This window comes from Temnothorax curvispinosus, unplaced genomic scaffold (genome assembly GCF_003070985.1).
Source record: "Temnothorax curvispinosus isolate PA1 unplaced genomic scaffold, ASM307098v1 QBEX01008876.1, whole genome shotgun sequence".
Taxonomy (NCBI): domain Eukaryota; kingdom Metazoa; phylum Arthropoda; class Insecta; order Hymenoptera; family Formicidae; genus Temnothorax; species Temnothorax curvispinosus.
The window spans coordinates 19,423-36,309 of record NW_020218656.1 but is presented as its reverse complement, the minus strand read 5'-3'; the positions used below and the strand labels follow the sequence as shown (position 1 = coordinate 36,309).

General features: G+C 40.1%; 1 protein-coding gene across 1 annotated transcript; it reads left to right on the top strand.

Moving 5' to 3' along the window:
* The first annotated feature begins 10,229 nt into the window (after nucleotides 1-10,229).
* On the top strand, nucleotides 10,230-11,142 carry LOC112458418. The gene is made up of 3 exons (XM_025022042.1): nucleotides 10,230-10,289; nucleotides 10,573-10,856; nucleotides 10,972-11,142. Exons 1-3 carry the CDS (start codon nucleotides 10,230-10,232, stop codon nucleotides 10,982-10,984), a joined length of 357 nt encoding a protein of 118 aa, XP_024877810.1. The 3' UTR covers nucleotides 10,985-11,142.
* The last annotated feature ends 5,745 nt before the right edge of the window (nucleotides 11,143-16,887 follow it).

Sequence of the window (16,887 nt, the reverse complement as noted above, 5' to 3'; positions counted from 1 at the left end):
TGTAATATATTACAAAGCATATTATTTATGTATTCTGCTGTAAGTATGTAATAAAAACATTAAATCATTAAATACAAACAGTATATATTCAATTTATAACATCCTGTAAAATTACGAAGATTTTCCTATATTTTTTATCATTTTATCTAAAAAAATGGCTTTATCATAGGAGTCGCCAAAATTCCTTTTAAGGGCTTTCATTTTAACCCAAAACGAAGCTTTTCACAAAGTTTCATCGAAATCGGAGGGGGGCCGTTTTCGGAAGTCTACCCAGAAAATTTATTTTACTGAAGTTAATTGTTTATATACAAAATATTACATATAATATAATTACATATAATAACATCTAATAATACATATAATAACATCTAAACATATTACATATAATAACATCTAATATACATATATAACATCTAAAACATAAGAGGTTAACTTCACGCGTGAGAACTTATGCGGCGTTATCAAAGTCGCTGACGCCTCTCTCTTCTGTCACTCTGAATCGAGCGAAAAATTCATCAAATCGCGTACTTTACACAAGTATTTCTCGAAAACGAGTATCACAAGGGTATTGACACTGTTCGGGCGTCGATCTCAGTGAGATGGCCTGACGCTGAGTTCCGCTCAGAATTGAACGAGAAGCGTGTGTAACGCGAATCCGTAGACTCGTTGGAGGGATAGGTGGCAGAAAGCACTCGCAAGACAGTTTTGCACAACAATCGACTTTTATTAATTAATGACACGAAGGGGAACGACGAACCGTGCACCACGAATACGGAAATCTTCTGATCCGTCTTTTCTCGCTGCCGTTTATCGCGGACGGAGATCTTGAAAAAGCCTCTAGCTCGAAGCTTCGCGCGGAACGGAGATCTTGTTCGCGGCGAGCGGAGATCTTGAGCGCGCGGCAGAGGAACGGTCGCGAGCGGAGCACGATCGGCAGTTTACGGACCCTTTGAACAATAATTCATTTCAAAAATAATAAGTCAGATAGACTACTTCGACATACGCACTTACTGGAACATGATACGTTCGATTAGCGATTCAGACAGTGCGAAGCGAAGGTAGGATTGAAGGTAGGAAGGTAGAGATTGAGGCGAGAACTCTGAGTCGACTGTCTTTTCAGCGAGAACTGAGGCGACTGACTTTTCGGCGAGAACTTAGGCGACTGACTTTTGACCGACGTTTCTGCGTGATACTTCAACGCAGTTAGCTTGAGAATTTCGGTTTTTCAGTAACAAATACGCACAGAGAGCTGAATCGCTCGTTGGGCAATTCATGTCTCGGAGCCGGCCGCTCCGGTGCTCCGACGAATAGGGGAGCTTGACGCATCTCACTGACGCGTCGTATCGATCGACGGAGCCGGAGCGCGGGCGGAGAGGAAATTGTATTGTCGTGTTTGGCACGGAGATCGCGGCCAAGTTCGACGGAACTCGAACAGACACTTATCGCATATTATTTCTATTTTTATGGAGCATCATACACTAGTTTCTTAAAAACATTTAGAGAAAACTTTTTTTTACAATTCATAATGTCTCTTTCACAATACCTCGGAATAGGAATTCCATGTTAAAAGTTGAAACTTTGAAGCTCGATTTTTAATACCGCAAGAGGTACTGTGTACAGTTTGACTGAGCACCCGAACAGTTGCTATATAGTATTACTGGTTTCTTTTGATATACTGCATAGCAACTGGGCAAAATTAATTGAAGCAGTGTTACTATACAATATGTGGGTCAAAATTTTACAAAAGCTAAATTATTAATATTAAAAAATTTTCGATCAATTTTTGATCAGTTAAGTTGTGTTTATGTATTATACGTTTTGCGCTGGTATATACGACATATACTTTTTTTAATGTTGTGTAAAATATATAGTTGTATAAAATTTGTATAAAATTAATTAAAAATGTGTGAACGCGTACAAAATATAGGACAAAAAGAGAAAATTTGTATAATTATTTAGTATAGGGGAATCAGCCCCAATGATCTTGACCTTGACATATGTTATCAAGGACTTGACCCTGAATAACTTTTCCTGATAACTTAATCGTCGCTCATTGCTTATTTAAAAGTTATGAACAAAAAGGTTTAAGAAATATAACAGTTTGTGTCTACATGTAGGGGGGGGGAGAAGCTATCGTCTCTCCCCCGCAAGCAGGGGAGGGTGGGGGTAGACGTTGGTTTGCGTAGAAAATTGAAAACTCAAACCGTACAATGATACACCTTGTTTCGCTCTGTAAGCAGAAGTGAGGTGGGGTGCACAGTGGGCCAGGGACCCGAAAACAGTGACCAAAAACCAACTTTCAAATTTTATCAAATTGTTCATGTCATCATGTTCTAGATATTGTTACGCTCCGTCCGTTGTAAGAGTCGCGCGCACTCGCAAACGCGTCCGCGTACTCCCGAGATCGCGGAAATAACCACACTCGTTATAGAAAAAGGAGGAACTCAGGCTCAGGACGTTAGTACAGAAAAGGGTTTGGAGAACAGGTCCGTACGGTTCGAATCTCCAGATAAATCTGACAGGCGATGATAAATCAATATGTGTCCCGTTGTCAAGGGACCGCTTCGCAACTTCTGCGGAATGACCGCTCGCTTCAGCTCGGAGTTAAGGGCCGTTTCAACGTGGGCGTAACACTGCTCTCCCTCTTCAAGATTGTCGTCCCGACAATCCGGAAGGGCAGTTTTCTGACTGGGCGATCTGTCGTGCAATTTCAGGGTACCGGGACGGCCTCCTGCCCTACCCTGGGCTGCTGCCACAGGTTACCGGGCACCGTCCTCTTCTCGGTCCCAACTGCACTTCGGAAATTCAGGACTCAGTCCTCTTCCTTGTGGGCTCCAGGGCAGGCTCCCAATCAGCTTTCCCGGAAAGGAAACTCCCGGAACCCAGAACGACTTCCTGCCCCTACCTGAGCTGTTGCTGCAGGTTTTCTCGGTCACCGTCCCACCGGGCCTCAAGCTCCCCTCAGCCGACTCCAGGGTAACCCCCCAACCTTCTCCCTCGCAGGGATCCGCCGTCGAAGAAAATCTTTCTTTCTCCGCCCGCTGAAACCGTCTTCCTCCTCCACAGTTCGCCGCTCCTCTCGAAAATCTTCGGACAAGGGAAGAAACTTCCCGTGGACCGAACGCCCCTTAGGGCTTCCCAGGTCCCTGCCTCGGCATTTGCCCTTTGTCCCTCAAAAAAAACCACGGGTAAAAAAAACGAGGGCGAGGCAGACTTCTTTAAAAAAAAAACTTCAGGCGTTTTCGTTGCCTCTAACACCTTCTTTCGGGTCAAAAGTTCTTTCGTTCTTTCTCTCTTTCTGCGAAAACAAACATTAAACGCATTAACTCGAACACACAAAAAAAAAGTTTTTATTTTTTTTAAACACAATTTTATTCCCTTTTATTCCTCTTCCTCTTTCTTTTTTCTATTACTAGACACTACAGACGCGCGCTACGCGCGCGCTATTTATCTTTAACATTTCACTATTAACCCTATTATACACAACTGTCAAAATATACAATGACAGCTGCAAATGAAGTAAGCGCAGCAAGAAAACCAATCGGCATCGCGGAAAAGCGGCAACAATAAACTTCACATCTCCTTTTTAGAAAAGGATTCTCCGCGCCCCTATCTTTCCCCTTCTCAAATCGCTTTTCGAAATCTCTCCTTCTCTCAAAATTTCCTCCTTGTATAGTGTTTACGGCCTTCGCCCTCTCTATGGCCAACTTCAGCGAGGTAATCCCTTCCAGCTGAAGAGTTCTTCTAATGAATCCGTCCGCAAGGGAAGAAACAAATTGAGCGCACGCGATCTTGTCTCGAACCACGTAGGGACCCTCGGGGTAGGCTAATCGAGAGAGCCTTTCTAATTTGGAACCGAAAATAGCGAAATCTTCCTCGAATCTTTACCTTCTATTTGTAAACTGCGTGTAATAATTTTGCGAAAGCTGTCCCTCACCGAAACGTAATTCTAATTTCGACTTTAGTTCCTCGTATCCCAAATTTTCTAAATCTTCTACCGATTCTAAGACGGAACGCGCTTTCTCCCTTAAGCTCGACGCCAAAGCTACGGTTTTGGTCGCATCATCCCATTGATTCGCGCGCGCAATTAAATTAAATTGGGAGAAAAACTCCCGTAACGGTACCGCACCGTCAAACGTATCAAATTTTAGCTTATATCCGTTATTATAGTTGTCAAGGGACCGCTTCGCGACTTCTGCGGAATGACCGCTCGCTTCAGCTCGGAGTTAAGGGCCGTTTTAACGCGGGCGTAACAATATTTTGAAGTAGTTATGATCCAATTTTTTTAGTGTTTTATTAATTGCTGTTGATTTAGCAGCATTGTGAAACTGAGCAATATGTTATTACCATTGTCGTGATTACTTTTTATAAATGTCGAAAATAATAATGAAGATACCACGTATTTAAAGATTGCTCCGGCAGGTTTTTAGTAAATAGGAATGTTGGGATTAAATGTAAAATTATGGTTAATATATCTAATAAAAATTTTTTATAATCCAACATTTTTCGATGTATTACTGAACTTTTCAGGGCAGTACTATCTTTCGATTAGTCATAACCGGCCATAACACATCATATAAAAAAGAACGAAGTATGAATGTGTTCTATATGTTATATGCTATAACCCACTTTTGCCCGTTTTTATGTACGTTGAAGAAAATAATGTGTTTACGTGATAGCGTACGCGACCGTGCGCGACCGTATATCGCGAGAATCGGGCAGCACGGCATGACTCGCGCGTGCGCAGTAAGTGTTAGGCACTAGGCAGGTTGAGAACGCGGACGTGGAAAGGGAAAAACGCCCTGATATGCGTCTTTAATGCGTTATCATTAGCGCTAAGTAGCTATTTTATGTGCTTCCACAATTTTTATCTGGCGCGGCGCAGTGCTTAAAGTGCGGAGACCGTTTCAGCCGGTAATACTTTACGGGATATACTGTGTTAATTTCAATCATTCTAATTTAATCATTTGTAATCGTAGTGTATTAGTGGTATTAGTCATTCATTTTTTTCCAAATTTTTCTAACTTTTATATTTTTTTTTGTATCCTATATATATATATATATATTCCTATTTTTCCAATATTTTACATTTTTTCTATTAAATTTGAAATCAGCGCAGTTTTATAATGCATAATGGCACTAACATTCACCAAAAGACAGATTTTAGATATAATTATAAAAGACGGAAATGTAGATTCTGGAGTTAAATACATTTTATCAAAAATGAATTTTACCGATGACAATATTCATCCTCGAGGTAAGAATGAATTGAAATCACTTATATCTTCACTTAGAACGAGACGTAATTTGAAATTTTAGGCTGCAAACAGAATGAAAAATAGATTTGAAACGAAAAATGCAGAGTGGTTAGATTCGGAATTTACATTTGATTAGAGTAAAATAATCATCAATGACAATATGCCAACTTAGAGAAATTGAGTTCAACCGCAGGTCCTGGTCGCCCAACAATTGATTTTGGCAATATGTCTGATCGTTCGAAACGCCAAAATGCCTCTAGAATAAGTGCTGAATTGAAACATGATCCCTAGAGAATCCTGAATGCATGTCGTTATGCTGCAAACTACTCAAACGAACAAGAGCTTAATGTAGTTCTCCGTGAAGTTGCAGCAAGTCCAGCAAAAATAAGGAAATTAATAGACACCCTTCGGACTTCCGTTTCCGGTGCTAGCGAGAGTGACAGGTGTGTGTGTGTGAGCAAGGTTAAAATTGTATAGAAAGGTAGTTTAGAGGAGGTTGGAGAAGGCGAGAGCGATTGAGCGGGAGAGAGTGGAGGTGTGAGAGTGAGGAGCTAAAAGAGTGAAAAAGAGGAGGAATAGGTAAAAAGGGATAAAGGGAAGGAAAGTGGCAAGGGAGAGGTGACGGGTACGGCACGGACGAAAGTTAGTGTAGAGTGGCGATAGGAAAGAGACGGGACGATACGGTGGCGCGCGAGCGGGCATAGATTAGTATTGATATAGAAGAGAAAAGAACGATAAACACATTGAGACATAGAATAGCTAGAGAAATAGGTATCGCAGAGGGAAAATGACGGAAGAAAAAGAAAAAACGGCAAGATTAATAGAATTGGGTTGTTGAAAAAAAAATTATATATAAATTTTTTTAATGTAAACGTGTATTAATAACACCAAAACACAAAAATAAAAAAAAAATTTTTTTGTGTAAACTTGTGAATTTATTATTAATAATTTTATCGACGTAAAAATTCAAGTTTTGTCACGTGATCATGAAACGCCACGAGATTGGCGTACGGGCTCGTGACGTCACGATGTTATATGGTCACGCCACGAAAATTGGATACGATGTGTTTATAGAATTACAGCTCTCCGAAACGACTTAAAATTATTAATAAATTTGATCATTTAGCCGAATTTCGACGGAGTAATGTGTGAAAAAAGCTTCGTGAAACCAAATAGTAATAATTTGCCGCAAATTGACATATTTACGATGCTAGAGTTTCTCAGAGATGACAATCGTTTCAATGCTCCAGAAATACGTTGTGCCAAAGCTTCATTATAAGTAAAATAATTACCACAATTGAGAATTTAATTGACTATACTGGCAATGATTATCGTGGTAACGATTATAATCGTCGTGACAAATCGTCACCGAGTATCGACCAAGGATTCTGGTCATTCTAAAGTTGATGTAATTTTAGATGTTATAAGCATCTAAAATTAGATCAACTTTAGAATGACCAGAATCTTTTGTCGAAACTCGGTGATGATTTGTCATGATGATTATAATCGTTGCCACGATTATAATCATTGCCAGTATAGTCAATTAAATTCTCAATTGTGTTAATTATTGACTGGCGAAGTTAATGTTACTTATTCGGTTAAAATAATAACATTTTAATGTGTAACTGATCATTAACAAATAACATTACTACGAGATTTTTATAACAATAAATTATTTAAAGGAACTGTCGTGTGAGCTACGGAAATGCAGCTGTAGGTTATGTACGTCCAACTAAGACGTGACGAAGATCTCTGCATTGTGAAATGTCGAGTATACACCTTTGCACAATGTCAGGCAACAGGCAATAGGAACAGGAAATAACCAAAAATACGTTAATTACAACCTAAAAAACTCGAATGCTATGATTGATTGCCAACAGGCAAGCACAGAATTTTCAACATGACGGAAACTCTATGTCTATTTTGCCTGTGTAACTGTTTATTCTGCACTTATACATGATTTCTGATTTCTATTTCTTGTTCCTATTGCCTGTTGCCTGGCATTGTGCAAGGGCCTTATGTTCTGAACATAAGGTTCGGAGCATGGTCTTCACAGCAAAAGAAGTTCGATTTGCTGTTGTGGCGGTCTCCCGACCGCACAATCGAAACGGTACGCGCGCCGCGCGCGCGCCAACCGATCACGCACCGAGCGCGTGGACCAGGCTACGACCCGCGAAGCTAGACGAGAGTGCCGCCAACAGGTGGCAGACTTTTTCGCGTTTCATTTCCAGTCAGGGCAGAATAAAAGACCACACGACGACGGCCTAAGCAGCTATCGACTGCTCGCAGGCTCACCGCCAAGACCAGGAGAAGTCTTTTGGATAAGAGATACTACATCTCGCCGCCATCTTGCCGCCGCCGAAGCTACGGCCACCACCGAGACGAGCTTCGCCACTCCGCCTGCCGACACCGAGACACCCTCAACGGCCCCTGGACTACCGTCCTGGCCACACGGGGAAACTCGTCCCGCTCCAGCTCTCACCGGTACGATCGACTCGTTCTCCACGCACACTCAACGTGGGACGTAAGAGTCCGGCGCTACACTTCTCCTCAACTATCATGGACGGTGCCTCCACTCCTGTCGCCTCTGCCGCCATCACCTACCAAGCAGCTCACCACGGCAGACACGACGCCTCGAACATACGGCCCAGTTCACCACGGACATACGACATGTGTCAGGAAAAGACAATGTCGTAGCCGACGCCTTATCGAGGGTAGATGCTGTACACCAGGCCATCGACTACGAAGCACTGGCCAGACCACAGCACCTGAAGAGCCCAAACGGCCCTTTTCAGGGCCGCCTCCACGGCCCTTCTCAAGGCCTTCTTTAGCACACTGACACACCTACATCTCACTCGACAGTCCCTCTCACGCTACGGCATATCCTCTGCGAAGGGCACGCGACGCTCCAGCGAAAGTGGCATACCAGGCCACAGCTGTTTTTGAGGTTGTCTCTCCGAACGGCATTAAACCACTTTTGACGAAGTTTCACGTTTTGTGGCACTGTCGCGAACACTTTATTTGGTGTACTTTTGATTGTACTACCAGAGAGAGGGACGGAACACGTCCTATACGTTTTAATTATTGCCATTTCTATTAAAGATCGAAATCTCAATAGATATCGTATACGGCATATAACATTGTGACGTCACAAACCGCTCGGGTAACTTCGGGCGTGATTGGCGCGTCATCGGCTATGAGTTTGAAGTAATATTTTATAAAACCTATATCTCCGTTAATATTACAAAAAAAAAACTTTTTTTTGTATAAAACATATGCATGTAAACTTTTTAAATATATAAAAAAAAATTACGTTTAAAAACCTAATTAGAGGGAGTGGAACAGGGGGAGGGAGAGGGGAGAAAAGGGGAAGTACAAGCAACGTAAATTTAATAAAGAAAAAGAGAGGGGCGATAGAAAAAGGGGAAACTGAAGAATGGGCTTTCAGCAGGAGCAAGAAACTGCAAAGATCGCCGCAAAAAAAAGGCAAGGAAATTACAGAAGACAAAAAAAAATGGATAGAAGTGATAAAGAATGAAGTAAAGGTTGAGATGAGAGAAGAAATAAAGGAGATGAAAGAGATAATGAAGGAACAGGGGAAGGAATTTAGACAAGAGATGGAAGTTTTAAAAAGAATCATGGAAGAGAGAGAAGAAAAATGGAGAAAAGAGAAAGAGGAAATGGAAGAGAGAATAATGGAAATGGATAAAATGATAATAAAAATGAAAAAGGGGGGAATAGGAAAAGAAGAAGACGTAAGAGAGATGGGACTGGAGAAAATGCTAAAGGAGATAGATAAGAAATTAGAGATGAGAGGGAGAGAAAAAAGAAGAAAAAACATAGTTATAAAAGGAACAAAAAGAAATAGGAACGAAGTAGAAAAAGATGTTAAAGAAATTCTAAAGGGGGTAGGAATAGAAGCGGAAGTGAGTTGTAAGAAAGTCATTGAAGATGGCGGAGAGGGAGGTGTAAGAATGACAGTAATAGGGAAAGTCATTGAAGATGACGGAGAGGGAGGTGTAAGAATGACAGTAATAGGGATTGGAACAGAAAGAAGGGTCATGATAGAGAGAAGAAGACTAAGAGAAAAAGGGATAAGAATAGATGATGATTTGACATGAAAGGAGAGAAAAATGAGATGGAATTTATAAGACATTGCAAGACAGGAGAGAGGAAATGGTGAAAAAGTAAAGGTAGGATATGGAAAAATACAAATAGAAGAAAAATGGTGGAAATGAATAAAAAGAAGGATGAAAAGATATTGCGAAACAACAAAAGGAGAGTGTGGAAGAAGAGGGGAAAGAATAAGAGATGCAGAGAATGGAGGTAATCCAGAAGAGGAAGACGAAGGGAACAATGAAGGTAAAAAAGAGGATGAAGAGGAAAAGGCAGGAAGAAAGAACAGAGATAAGGATAAGGGATATGGAGAGAAAGAAAAAGAATGACAGGAAAGAGGAGGAGATTTGGAAGGTGGTTTTCTGGAACGTGGCGGGCATAACAAACAAAGGTAAAGAGTTCGGGGGAGAGATAATGGAATGGGACGTAGTGATAATAATGGAGACATGGCTGGATGAGAGGGGATGGGAGAGATGAAAGAGAAGATTCCAAGCGAATACAGATGAAGAGTGCATATAGCAACCAGGAAGAACAAAAAAGGAAGGGCGAATAGAGGCATGTTATTAGGCATACGGAAAAGAATAGAATAGGTAAATGAAGAAAGAAGGTTGGAGGAAGAAGAAGGAAAATCGATTGTAAGATAAGAATAGGAGAAAAAATATGGAGAATAATAAAATTATATGTAAATAATGATATAAACAGGAAACTAGAAGGCTTGAAGGATTGGACGGAAGAGGGGGAAAAGGGAGTAAGAACTATAATAAGTGAAGACTTTAATGCTACAACAGGTGAAGAAGAAGGATGGTGTTTAAAATATAATGAGAGAAGCAAGAGATTATGTATTGATCGACATCAATGGTCGTGGTTGACATATTGGTGGTGGTGGTCGGTGGAGCTGCCAAGATAGCGGCGGCGGTACCGTTACCAGCGTCATATGCTATATTATGTATTCTTCCGCGCTCTGCGGCGACCGCGTTGCGCCCCAGAGACGGATCGCGCCGCGGCGGAGTGATACCGCGCATGTGTGAGCGTGCCGGCACGTGCGTGCAGCTCGCCGAGCGGGCATTCGTTGTTCGTCCGTCGTCTCGGATAGTTGTATTTGATTACGTCTTGCGTTCGTTCTAGAAGTTTTGTTACTGAGTTGAGATACGCTGTTTTAATTATTGCGATACTCGAGTCTTCGCTTGAGATCTGATAGTGGTTAATATTGTCGAGCGAGGCTGTTGCGGTATTGTTAAGAGGAACGACAACAGAATCCCCACGTTTTGAGCTACGTGAAAGGAAGGACGAGCGTCGCCATCGCGACGTCGTTGCAAGGACAAGGGAAGTTGCCGCCATTACAGCTTCGAGTTATCACGCAAAAGGAGAGAGCAGCTATTACTACTCAGATAGAGGACATCATTGCGATCTACAAGAGGAACGATCAAGTTCGTTATCTTTATCTAGACGAGAGCTTCTATTGGAAGCATATCTGCAGAACAGGTAAATCGAGATATCTGATCAAATCAAAGAACACCACGAGATTAGACTAGATATCGTCTAGCGGCAGAAAGAGCAAATATCGTTTTTTTACTTACAATAACGTTCTTGGTTTCAGAGATCACGAGTAAGAGAGAAAGAAAGAAGTCAGTATCGCTGACACGCATTATCTTTGAAGATAACTAAGCTGAGTATAATTACTTCTCGTTAATTTCTTGTGGTTGTAATCCGTGTGTAGAATCATTTATTCTTGTTGTAATATAACTTAAGCTTCCATTATCGAGATACATTATCGAAAAAGAATCGTGATTCGAACATTCACGTTAACATTGTGTTACACGGGCGTCGATCGCGAATTATTCTCGTTGCTGTGAATATAACTTGCGTTATTACGATAAACGTATATTGTGGTTCAATCCCGTTGATATTGAACATTACTTTTCTTTTACGATAAAACGTATCATCTGCGTATGATTCATTAATTGCTTATGTGAATTCTCTATTCTTTACTGAGTTTGATTATAATTCGCTATATTACTTATTCGATTTTTTATTGTTGAAGTTACTGTGTCAATTAATATTGAAAAGTGTGTTACATTCGATTTGTAGAAATTCACACAACAGGCTATTTTAGCGTAATCCTTTATCTCTTTAAATAATTTATGTTCTTTAATTACTTTATTCAGAAAGATTATTTCTTGATTATTGGCTAATTGACACATTCCTCCATTTTTTATTATGCATTGTATATTATTCATATCTATATGTATTTTGAGTTATGTAAAATGTGTTTAACATGTATGATCCTTTCTCAGAGATAGTTTAACTTTGGATTGCATTTGACTGCTACAACATTTAGAGACACAAGCGTAATTGATATCTGCTTGCATCGGATACGTACTATCATTCAATAAAAAATTACAGTAATTGAAGTTTCAACACGAAAGGATTACTCATTACTAATCAACCATTTTTTCTTCTTTGCATTTTATACAGCTGACTTTTTTGTACAAAGTCTTATTATACCACGTATATATCTATTGTGAGACAATTCTAGTTTGAAATAATATTTACCGTGAAAATACATAATCTCTTGAACTTAAACCACGTGAGTAAATGAGTAAATGTGTCGTTTCCTATACAATTTCTAGAGCCTAGGCTTCTGTGCGAGTCTGTACTAAACAGATGGGAAGAAGAGGAAGAGGGAAAAATGGAAAGAGGAGGGAGAAAATCAAAAGACAAAAAAATAAATAGGGACGAAAAAAGGTTACTGAAATTCATAGAGGAAAGAGGATGGATGATATTAAATGGAGGCGTAAAAGGGGATAAGGAAGGTGAATTTACATACACAGAAGGGAAAGGCGAGACAGTTATAGATTACGTTATAGGGGAGAAGGAGGTTAGAGAAAAGGTGGAAAGACTGGAAGTAGGAGAACTCAGTAGACTCAGATCATCATCCATTAATAGTATGGATGAGGGGTAAACTTGAGAGAAAGCAGGGAAGGAGAGAGGGAGAAAGAATAAGAATAAGAAGAGTATGGAGCGAGGAGGAAAGAACACAATTTAAGGAGAGGTTAGGGATGATAGAAAGAGGAAAAGGGAAACTACAAGAAGAGATAGAAGTAGGAATGTCGAGGATAAGAAAAGTAATAGAGGAGAATGAAAATAAGGGTGGGAGAATGGCTAATAAGAACAGAAGAGGGTGGTGGGATGAAGAATGCAGGGAAAGAAAAAGAGAAGTGAGGAGAGAACTAAGAAAATGGAGGAAAGGTAGGCGGAGAAAAGGAGAGGCGGAAAGGTACAGAGAAGGGAGGAGGGTGTACAGAGAAATGTGCGAAAGAAAGAAGAAAGAGGAAAAGGAAACGATGATAAAAGAAATAGGGGAAGCGAGAACAGAAGGAAGGGTATGGAAGTTGATAGGCAGAGTAAGAAAAAGAAGGAAAAGGATAAACGAAGAGATAAAGCTGAAAGAGTGGAAGGAGTACTTTATGGAATTAATGGGTGGGGTGGAGAATAAGGTAGCGAAAGGAGAAAGGGGAAAGGACAGGCAAGAAGAGGAAAAGATAGAACTGGAGGAGTTAAGAAACGTAATAAAGAAATTGAAAAGCAATAGGCAATGGTAGGATATCGAACGAGACGTGGCAATTTGAAGGAAAAGAAATGGTGAAATGGATATAGGAAATATGTAAACGGGTCTAGAGGAGGGAAGGTTGACCGGAACAATGGAAGGAAGGTGAAATAATTCTAATAATAAAGAAAGGAGAAGGGCGAGAGGTGAAGGATTACAGAGGAATAACAATTATGTCCTCGATGTACAAGATCTATACTAGCTGAAAGGATAAGGAAGGAGGTAGAAACGAAGAATTTGATTCCCGATAATCAAGCAAGATTTAGAAAAGGAATGGGGACGATGGACCAAATATTCGCATTGAACTACTTGGTAAATAGACAACTAGAAAAGGAGGAAGGAAAGATGACAGTATTATACATAGATTTGAAAGCGGCGTTTGACTCAGTGGACAAAGAAGTATTAATTAAGGCGATGAAAGAGAGAGAAGTAAGGCAGGAACTAATAGATAGGGTTGAAGAAATACTGAGAGAAACGAAGAGCAGGGTAAGAATGGAAAGAGAGAGTGGAGGAACATTCTGGATGGCGAAGGGTGTAAGACAAGAGTGCCCGTTGAGTCCAATACTTTTCAATATATTAATAGCGGGTATGGAAGACTATATGAAGAAGAGCGGATGGGGAGGTGTGAAACTGAGAGGGGAAAAAATATACACATTAATGTATGCGGATGATGTAGCGCTGATGGTGGAGGAGGAACAAGACATGAGATCGATGATAAGCAGGCTAGAGGGATACCTCGACAGGAAGGGATTAACATTGAGTATAGAGAAAACAAAAATAATGAGATTCAGAAAAGGCGGAGGAAGGAAGGAAAAGTATGATTGGAGATGGAAAGGAAAGAAATTAGAGGAAGTTAAGGAATTCAAATACCTTGAATACACATTGAAGGAAAATGGGGGACAAAAGGCGCACATTAGAGAGAGAAGAAGGAAGGCGGCGAGAGTAATGAGGGAAGTTTGGGGGATAGGGAAAAGAATGTGAAAAAAGGATTGGAAAAGAAGGATCTGGTTATACGACACTTTAATATGGACGGTGATGGGATACGGGGCAGAAATATAGGGATGGAAAGAAAAAAAAGAGGTAGAAGGTATACAAGAGGATCTCAGATGGGTATTTGGTCTAAACTGGAGGACACCAGGATATATGGTGAGAGATGAAGTGGATAGAGAGAAGATAAAAGGCAGAGCAAGTAAGAGAGCATGGAAATTTGAAAAAAAGCTAGAAGAGAGCAATGGAGAGGGAACAGCGAGGAAATGACTGGAAGAAATAAAGGAGAGATGGAAGAAGGGGAAGATAATAGGAAGGTGGGAGCAAGAAAGAAAGAGTTTACCTAGAAGGGTTGGGGGTGAGAATTGAAGAAGGGAAAGAATTGAAAGGTGAAATTTTGGAAAACAAAGAGAAATTGAAACAAAAGCAAGAAAGAATAGAAAAGATCGTGGGCCCGAAATACAACCGGTGGTATAAGGTTATAAGGAAGGACGGGATTCCGGAATACTCAAAGAAGGACTGGGAGGAAACAAGGTGGAGTAGGATTGCAAGGTTTAGACTCGGTAATGAGGTTAGGGAAGAACTATATTGGAAAAAGCAGGAGAATAGAAGGTGTAGGATGTGTGGGGGGAAGAGGAAACATGGGAACACATATGGGAAGAGTGTACGAAATGGGAGAAGTGGGATGGAGAGGGGTGGCAGGAAGTGGTGGAGAGGTTACTAGGAGAAAATGAGAGGGAGAGGAGTGGATGAAAGCGATAGAGGAAATAAGACAGGATGAAGGAAGGAGAATGGAGAAGGTGGATGAGAGAATGTTATGAATAAAAAGGAAGGTTGGGAAAGGAAACGGAAGTCCGACGGGGGAAAAACGGATTGGGTTTAGAGATAAGATAGATTTAAGAGCGAATAAGCGTATATAAGCGAATAAGCGAGCAAGCGAGAGAGCAAGTAAGCGAATAAACGAAAAGAAGGATAAGGACAGGGCGTGCGAAACGTGTATGTGTGTACAGACGAGAAATTGGACTAAGCAAAAATTGTAAAGGGTTGGGTACGTCTCCATAAAACGCATGTATTATGGCCAGGTCAGGATAGGAAGCACGAGTGTTATGTGCAGGATTGTGTACGTCCCTTCAAAACGCCAATGCGTATGATTGTTGGTAGATGATGTAAGATTGTAAGTTGTACAGGGTTGGGTACGTCCTTACGAAACGCCCTTTTAGACCTCTTTGGGGTAATAAAGTATCCTATTTGATCTAATAGACATACTTCAAATTGTACTTAAACCGAAAACCCCAACAGAAGCTTTGCAATTCATGTTGAAGAATTCTATGTCCAAAAGATTATATACGGATATGCGGTTAGAGTGCAAGTTATCTGGAGCAGACATTTGGCCAACGTATAATGTCGCAAGAAAAGCTAAATTACAATGTAGACCATTAAAAGGAAACATTGTTATAAGTGAGACGAAAGCAGATAGATCCCTCCAATCTCTATTAGAACATACAGCACGAAGACTAGTTGAAATGTACGATGTAATAGTTCAAGATATGCAAAATAATAGTGTTTCTGTTACGGAAGCCGTTTTAATATGTTTATGGGAATTTGATGGTAGCTCTGGTTATTTTGCTTATAAGCATTCATATGCATCTACAAATAAAAATCCAAATGAGGGCAAAAACCTATTTGTTACTTCTATGATTTTGCTGCGATTGTCAACAACTAACGCAATTTTGTGGAACAACTGTATCTCTCAATCTACAAGTTTTTGCAGACCTATTTCATTATACTTTGTCCGGGAATCGCGGGACGTTGTTTTAAAACAGAAAAGTGACATTGAGGAGCAAATAAAAAATCTAAAAGTCGTAGAAATTAAACTCGGCAATGTTTACTGTATTCGTATACATTTTTCGCTATTTTTAACATTAATAGATGAAAAAGTGTTGAATATTATCACGAACACTAAATCGATGCAGACTTGCCCAATTTGCCATGCGACTCCTAAGCAATTTCATAATATTTTAAACATACATAAGCAAACAAATATCTTTTTGCCTGGTCCCAATTTGCTGCAGTATGGTATCAGTCCTTTTCATGCGTGGATAAGAATCTCGAATGTGTTCTACATATTTCGTATAGACTAGATATAAATGTCTGGCAAGTGAGAAGTAACGAACACAGAGTCATTTTCACCGAACGAAAAAAGTTAATTCAACAAATCCTTTGTGAAAAAATGGGTTTAATTGTGGATAAACCAAAAACCGGAGGCTATGGCACTACTAATAACGGGAATACGGCACAGCGAGCTTTCAAAAATCCAAATCTCTTTGCCCAATATCTTAATTTCAACTGTCAATTACTTTGTAACTTGAAGACAATCTTAGTCACTTTATCATGTCACTTTTCAGTAAATCCAGTTTGATTTGACGAATTCTGTACGATAACTGCTCAAATTTATGTCAGTCACTACTTTTGCTTATCCATGCCTTCGACTCTGCATAAAATTTTCATGCATGGTGCTGAGATTATAAGGACAAGCACATTACCTGTTGGAATACTGGGCGAGAAAGGGTCTGAAGCACGTAATAAGCACTACAAAAATTATAGACGGTTTTATAGCAGACAATATTCTCGTGAAGTAAGTTTATACGACATGTTTTATAGAACAATGGATACATTGGATCCGATAATAGCAACTGTAAAATTTAAATCGCAAATTAACAAGAGCAAAGAACTATTACTTTTGCAGGACGTAAGAGATTTGCTATACGTTTTTTATATCGAAGCAACGCCGACAAGCAGTAGTAATAATGAAACAAATGATAGCATGTCAGGGATTTTCCTAACTTTTTAAGTTTTAGATGATATGATATTATCAGATGATGAAGAGGAAAGCACAGAATTTTCAGGCAAACATGAAGA